The sequence below is a fragment of the Bombus impatiens genome, unplaced genomic scaffold, assembly GCF_000188095.3.
Source record: "Bombus impatiens unplaced genomic scaffold, BIMP_2.2 scf_0914, whole genome shotgun sequence".
NCBI classification, from domain to species: Eukaryota; Metazoa; Arthropoda; class Insecta; order Hymenoptera; family Apidae; genus Bombus; species Bombus impatiens.
In genome coordinates, this window is record NT_177333.1 from 239209 (window position 1) to 246770 (window position 7562).

At 36.2% G+C, this 7562-nt stretch overlaps 1 protein-coding gene across 13 annotated transcripts in view; it reads right to left on the minus strand.

Annotated features, from left to right (window-relative positions):
• Positions 1 to 72: 72 nt before the first annotated feature.
• LOC100748900 (glutamate-gated chloride channel) overlaps positions 73 to 7562 on the minus strand; it is a 36736-nt gene continuing 29246 nt past the window's right edge. For 9 of the 13 annotated variants that reach the window (XM_033323354.1, XM_012391006.3, XM_012391004.3 and 6 more), the window contains 8 exons: positions 4981 to 5050; positions 4747 to 4900; positions 4585 to 4667; positions 3920 to 4054; positions 3657 to 3809; positions 2582 to 2862; positions 1629 to 1664; positions 73 to 428 (listed from right to left, as the gene is read on the minus strand). In XM_033323354.1, coding sequence (XP_033179245.1) covers positions 195 to 428; positions 1629 to 1664; positions 2582 to 2862; positions 3657 to 3809; positions 3920 to 4054; positions 4585 to 4667; positions 4747 to 4900; positions 4981 to 5050 — 1146 coding nt within the window. In that variant the 3' untranslated portion in view covers positions 73 to 194. The remainder of the gene's footprint in view (positions 429 to 1628; positions 1665 to 2581; positions 2863 to 3656; positions 3810 to 3919; positions 4055 to 4584; positions 4668 to 4746; positions 4901 to 4980; positions 5051 to 7562) is intronic. The other 4 variants (XM_033323358.1, XM_033323357.1, XM_033323356.1 and 1 more) reach the window with 1 other exon arrangement.

A 7562-nucleotide genomic window follows, 5' to 3' on the forward strand; every position in this document is an offset into this window, starting at 1 on the left:
GTTACCGCGTTGGGGATAATGCCGATGCAGGCGACAGTCATGGGGCGGTTGACGAGGTTGCTGATGGTCTGGATGTAGTCGACGAGAACGCGAACGATGATAAGGTTTACCGGTGGTGGTGGTGGTTGTGGTGTAAGTATACTGGGAATGGCCGCGAGCCACGTCCCTTGATCCGAGCGCTTCCTCGTCGACATTTACTCGTCTTGCTCTTCCTTCCGAAACAGGTACGCGGACCAGTACGCGAGATTGAAGAAAGCGAATACGATGGGGAAGAAGATCCGTGAGATGACGTCGATGCGCTTGGACCTCGTCGGGAACTTGGACAGCCACGACCTGCAGCAGTTTTTTTTTCGTGGTTGCATATGTAATTCGCAGTGCTCCATCCTATCCATCGACATAGTGTCCTCCGGTTGTCGAACCAGAGGTTTCTGGAAAAATTACCACCACGTCCAGGCATTAGTCGCGCGTTACTTCTTTCATATCTAATTTCGTTTCTTTTCTTTTTCTATCTTGCTTACGGTAGGCGATAATTTTCAGTGTATGTAATATGTACTGTAAATAGACAGAGACGATCTACTAGTTGTTTTACAGCGATTCGTTGATACATTAAGTGGCCAATTCTTAACGTACGAGGCGTCCAATTTTCTTCCATCTATTTTAAAAATCTTTCATTCTCCGGAGAATCTTTTATGTTTGTAGATGTATCGTTATATCTGAGAATTCGATTTCTCCTTTTTAAGATTTACGTATGTGAATGTTCTTCTTCTACACGGATAGTATCTATATATGCGAGACGACTGTTTATTATATAATATTTTATATTATATAATAAAATATATTAATTAGAATTATTTGTTATATCTGTTATGATATATTAATATCGTATGATATTTTCCATCGCGCTAACGAGCCGCTGTATTTGTGTAAGAATAGTGGAAAAATCGTATTTGATGGATGGAACATTTAACACGAAAAGCTAACTGCGATGCGAGTTTTTGTAAAAGTGTTGGTGATTTTCTTCCGTACTTTCCTCTCAACTTACACGTACATGCACTTGAACTGTTCGATCTTCATGGAATATCTCGCGATGAAACGTCGGTAAAAGAGATCAGGAGAACGACGTAACTTAACGAGCAGAAAATATTTCATTTATGGATTCGTTTTCTCATCGAACGATCTAAGATTGTATAAGTATCATGCAGTATGGTAATTCTGGTGGTGCCAAAAATGGTCTACACACACATCCAGCTTTGATCAACGATAATTGAAAAAGTTCGTCTGTATGGAAATGTTGGATACGTGTAAAATCGTAATAAGTTTATGCATATTCATTCTCGTTTCTTAAATAAACTACCAGGTTTACATCCTCCTTTTATTTTTACGAGTGTAGAAAAGTATCTGTCTCTTGTAGAATGGATAAGAAATTTACTACGAAATGTAGGATATTCTTTTCTATCTATAATAGCAGGCATTTGTTATAAAAATATAACGTTCATTACCAGTAAACTATAGCGCATTGTTATTATCTCTAGAATGATTAATTATTTAGCAAAATGTCGAAAGTCATATTGCCGAACGTAAAAGTCAAGTTATAATATAATGTACTAGACTTTAAAGGGATTATTTACCTGTAGAGAATGTTGAAGTGGTCCATCATATCCGGTCTAGCAGTTTATAATAATAAAAGTAAAATAATAGAATGAATGTACGTTATGATAGCTAGATTCAGAATTTTTTTTTTCAATGTTATACGCTTCAGGCAACTATATTGTTAAGAAGAAAAAAAGAAAAGACAAAAAAAAAAAGAAAGATATCGATATCTTACGATTAACGCTCTATGCTTTATAAAATATCTTGCGAATAGCTAATAAAGTCTAGAATAATTACTAAAGGAACGAAAAGAAGCTTGAAACTGAAGAGTTTCTCGGTTTTTCTAACGTTTCCCGATGATTTTCATATCATCGAAATAACCGAAAACTCAGTTTTTTTTTTTTTTTTTATCACTGACCAAAGATGAATGTTGCCAGGAGATCTTTTTTTTTCTCTTATTTTACGATTGCGCTATGCTATAGAAAATCATAATTAGGGTTAGAGGTGGTGTTACAGCGAACTGGACGGAAATAAGAGAGAATAGAAAAGAAAGGAGACCCAACGAAATTCCAATCCACAACAGCACGTACAATTATATAAAGACAGAGGTCGAAAGAAAAATCGCATTTAAAATATACTCTGGTCGAGAAGCTCGTCTTTGAACGATAAAAAAAGCTATGGCAAAGGCAATGACGCAATGTAGGACTCAATTATAAATTACCAATTATTTTCAGCTGGTTTAAAATCAAAATTACAATTATATTACGAACGAATCAAGGTGTGTCGGTAATATAGGATTCTACATATCAGACATTTACATATCATAAAGAAGGAAAAAGGAAGACACAGAACACCGAAGATACGATAAACAGCATTATGCCTCGATCGAATAAACGAGAAAGGAAAAGGAAGGTAAAGAAAGATATGGCATAGAGAAGCGCTTAAGATTTAATTGAACATTAAACAGCTTTTAATATCGTTGTATACTGACCATAGCGAAATTTGACGAATTATCTGGTTCGACTTGATCAGAGGGTAAATCCATCGACGTGGATTGTTCGGTTTCAGACGGTGGATACTTTTTCTCTATGTTATCGCTGTGCATATCGCTCCGCGACGCGTAATTTACTAGGGCAAATTCGAGGAGAGCGCCGAATACGAAAGTCAAGCATACGCCTGTCCAAATATCGATAGCCTTTGTATAAGAGACCGGTGGCAGTGAGGCATTTATTCCTGACGTCTGCGTAGCCATCGTCAACAAGGTAGTAACACCTGGTTTTAACGATAATTCACGAGAGTTTATTTATGATAAAGCGAGTTGATATTAAATCAACGACTCTAATTTAAGCCATTAAGGGCCAACATCGCGTCAACGCAACGAAATACAAGGAAATTAAATGTAATTGTAACATTATGACAAATCATTGGTTGGTCCTTAATGAATTAATTAATGACTCTGTATAGTTACGAGTTACAAACAAGGAATATTTTCACTGCTGAATGGAATTAATTGCACCTTGGAAAGTTTCATTTTTACCTTTTTCCTATAATATAGGATCTAAAGATACACTTCTTTCACTCTGATGCCATTTATACTATGAATATCGGATGGTTTTCATATTTTTATTGCAAGCGAAGTACAGCGGATACAAAAAGTATTGGTACGCCGTTGTATTTATTACAACACTTACATGGTAATTAATCAGGTCCAAGTGTATCAAGTCTATCATCGATACTATGGAAATAAAGTATAGAAGTTGATGAAAAAACGATTCATTGATGAAATAAGGATATTGCCAATACCTTTTGCTAAGTACTAGTCGCTATACTTCACCGTACAAGAACTACTTTTATTTGTGAGTTCGTCACTATACAGAGCATCATAAAAGAAAAGTGTAAAAGTTTGTGAGCTTATAGCATTCACTAGGAGCAGTAAAATATGAAAGAATAGTAGAATGAAAGAAAATGCAAGGATATCTTAAAATCTGTTAGTATGGCACAAATAAAGTAGTTGAATGTAGTGGTGGATGGATAAAATGAACTGCTGATTTCAATTGAAACGTTACCAAGTGAAACTCGAGCTGGTACAGCACTTTGATCGAGCCAGAACGATACCCAGGATACAATTACAAGCATACAGCAGGGGATGTAGATTTGAATAAGATAGTAACTGAATTCTCTCTTGAACAGCAAGTCAACTTTCAGGCAGCTGTATTCTCCTGCAAATCGACCGAATATTTAATTAGACTTTATACGTATATTTTAGCAACCCATTTCTTGAATAACGGAGATGAAATAAGAAAGGAAAGAAGGAAGGTAATTTACTGACCAGTATTCGTCTTGCTATTACAATAATCGGTATAAAATTTCTCCAACGTGAACCGAGGCAGGTGTAGGTTTTTAACAACTTGGACAGGATCTCCTTCTTTCCACAGGAAAACCAAATCATCGGTTGTCCAACCATCTGGAAAACGAATATCGATTAGTCAACTTTCAATGAAATTGATAACCAACTATAAATTTTTAAACAAACTTGTAAAAGGGAAGAAAGAGAAATTCAGTGATTTACAGTGGCATGTAAACGTTTCTGGGCAGGAAGATCTTTCGCTTTACGTTTCAAAATTTTATGGAATATTGTCTATAATAGTATTATAAATTGATACTTGTAAAATGTTATTATTTTTGTATTTTATAGAATTTGAAGTAATATATATGTATATATTACTCAACCATATAACAGCGTTAGTGTATATTGTACTATCTTTTACTTATACGCTTATATTCAATATTGAAGTGACTGCATAGTGTTAGATATTTTGAAGCTGTGTTTTTTAGCAAAGCAGATATCAAAGCAAAGTTTAGCTTTTTTAGCAAAGAATAGCAAAGTAGATATCTGATGGTGTAGTGCTAGTAAAGTTTCATTCTGGCTGGAAATTTTTGCACGCCACTGTAACTGGTAATATTAATCTTAATTGCTCAAAGTCTGGTACTCACAACTTGCCATACGCAACGAGCAAACTTGTCGATCCAAGGGGTATAATTTTAAATTCATCGGGCATGATAATGTTAGGGATATTCTGAAACATAAGAATATTTTCAGACTATAGGAAACAGCAAATAGAAATTCATTCTTTAAATACATTAATTCTAATTTACCGTATACTGTATAGAACGAAACCATTGGGAAAAATACGAATGTACACATTCGGCATAATAATGTTGTGAAAATGTCCTTCTTTCTCGTTCGAAAAGAACAGATCTGGCATCCAAACGCGACTTGCATCCGTCAATGTCAAATATTTTAGACGACCTGCAATTTTATGACGAAACACATATCATGAGATTCAGCTGTAAAATATACCGGACAATAAAGTCAATGATTCTTCATACCTTTAAAATCACTAAATCTTAATCGTTCATCCAGCCATTGTTCCCGGAATGTTAACTGTACAGAGTACTCCTGCAGAGGAAAGAAACGGGAATGATTTAATCGAGCGAACTCTTGCTCGCATCAAACTCAATAGCAAATATGTAATTTATGCTCGAAATGATCGTTTGGAATTTCTATAATGACGAAACGGACATATGGAAAGTTCGTTTGTAAATCGAAGTGACAAACGGAACAGCTACAGAAATTTCAAAGCAGTCGTCAGAAGGAAGATACTTTGTATGTTAAAAGTTGATTGAAAATGTTGCACTAATATTGCGAATTAATTTTATTCGATCAGTACTTGGTTATACAGGGTGGTTGGTAACTGGCGGTACAAGCGGAAAGGGGTGATTCTACGTGAAAAAAGAAGTTGAAAATATAGAATAAAAATTTTTTTTTAATTTTTTTTTAATTTTTCCATCGAGACAACGATCTACAGTGAGATCCGTTATAACGAGACGCGATAAAGTGCACGCGTACCGAGCGAAAATTCAAAGTCGATTTTCACGAAAACAAAGCCTCAAATGAAAAATGTTTATTCTATATTTTCGACTTCTTTTTTCGCGTAGAATCGCCCCCTTTCCGCTCGTACCACCAGTTACCAACCACCCTGTATATTTCGAATTATTCCTTGGGACGTCAGCTTCGAAACTCCTGCGCTCCTCCCTAATCGTGAAATCAATCTACGGAAAACAAACAGGGTGAAATCAATGGAATCGATACAGCGATAAAAAACAAATTTTTGTACACAATTAATTAATTGGAAGAACAAACACATATGTAACGTAGAATTGTCATAATTCGACAGGAAAATAATTGTTATCATTTCGTCGTGCAATATCACCGAGTCTATGAGCAATTGCTTCGAGTGCTCGACGATTGTTTTACTGACCTGGTTGACGTTATGAAAAAAAGCAAGCGAAATACTATGGTAATAGAGTGGCGAGCCAAACTGTGATACTTTCCATTTTGAATTCCACAATTATCGTATCACATTCATTCGAAATCGCCTTCCATCCGTTTTTAAACAAAGTACTTGTAACTGGTGGATAATGTCCAATTTTTTTAAGCAGATCATTTAAGAGAAAAGAAATAAGCTAAATCTTTCTAAATATGGAATTTGTCTGACGCGTGAGTAATGTTCGCACATCTGGCATTGTTACGTTGAAGACGAAAAGAAACGGTCTGAGACTTCAAAGAAGAAACGAGAGGACAGCGAGCTGCATCAATAAACGTGAACGAGGTCAGTAATTGCGTAACATCAGCACCTTAAAGTCACCGAAAGATCTTCTAAAAATGACATTTTCAAAGTAGCCATCGTTGAAACTTAACGAAAACCGTACAAACGATACTAATAATCCGCTGGATACTAAAAGGTTCAAATATCCTTGCAGACTCGATCAGCGGCAAATCCGATCGACTGCGGCGACGAATAAATATACAAATTACAAACTCATAAGGGAGAAAGGAACAAGATACGAAAAAAAATGGAGATAAAATGTCACTATATATATATATATATAGAACAAAGGAACTAGAGACACCCTTGTATCTCGAATAATTTCATCAACGATGTTTCGAACATCCTGCCTACTGTATATCTCGTATATCAGCCGAATCGAACGAAAGTATCGTGTTCTAAAATATTTCGTTCGACTCTTGTAACGCTCCGTGAAAAAGAAGAACAAAACAGTCGATTGGAAATTCGATTTTTCGTTACCACTGTGTCGCTATGTCTCCTCGCGTGTCTTTTCAACGACACGTCTAATTTGAAAACTGTTCGTCCTTTGTTTCCAGGCCGGAAGCGTAAGGGCCCGCGAAAGGCGTTCTCTCGCGGGGAAAGAACAGGGCGAAGAAGAAGAGGAAGCGAAAAAAGAGGCGGAACAAGAAAAAAGATTAACCCTGTACGGTTTTAGAGGTCGTTTCAACGGCAGAGAGCACTTCTGCTCCGACGACGAAAGGTCGTGGTAAATTTTCCTCTTTCTCCGCCCTCTCCTTCCTCTCTGCTACACTTCTTCTTCTTTTTTTGGCCACGGAGCGTTAAAGAATCAAGGCTGCGTGGATATCTTGCTGGAATGAAAAATCTCGTCGCCGAGAAAAATGGGGTAAAGAGGGGGTTGGGCCAAAGGCGGTGGTGGACGAACAAACAATGATGTTCAAGTATAGTTGTATACATCGCGTTGAAGCAAATGTAAGAGGCATGCAACGAAGCAACATCGAAACTAACTACGTAACTACCAGTGGGACCAGCTAGAAACAGAGAGTAACTACATATGCTATGTAATACATATACGTATATATATATATATATATGTCTCTGTCTCGAAATTATTGATAGAATAGAGGAATATATATGTATGTATATATATATATATAGACGTATATGTACGTGTTTGTATTATATGTACATTGCAAGTGAACAACGCATGCATCTTGGCTCACAGTTTAACTTTTTCCCGGCTGGACCTGTCCACGTCGACGGCGTCCTGTCTTTCTTTTCTATTTTTTTTTTTTTTTTTTTTTTTTTTTTTTTTTTTTTTTT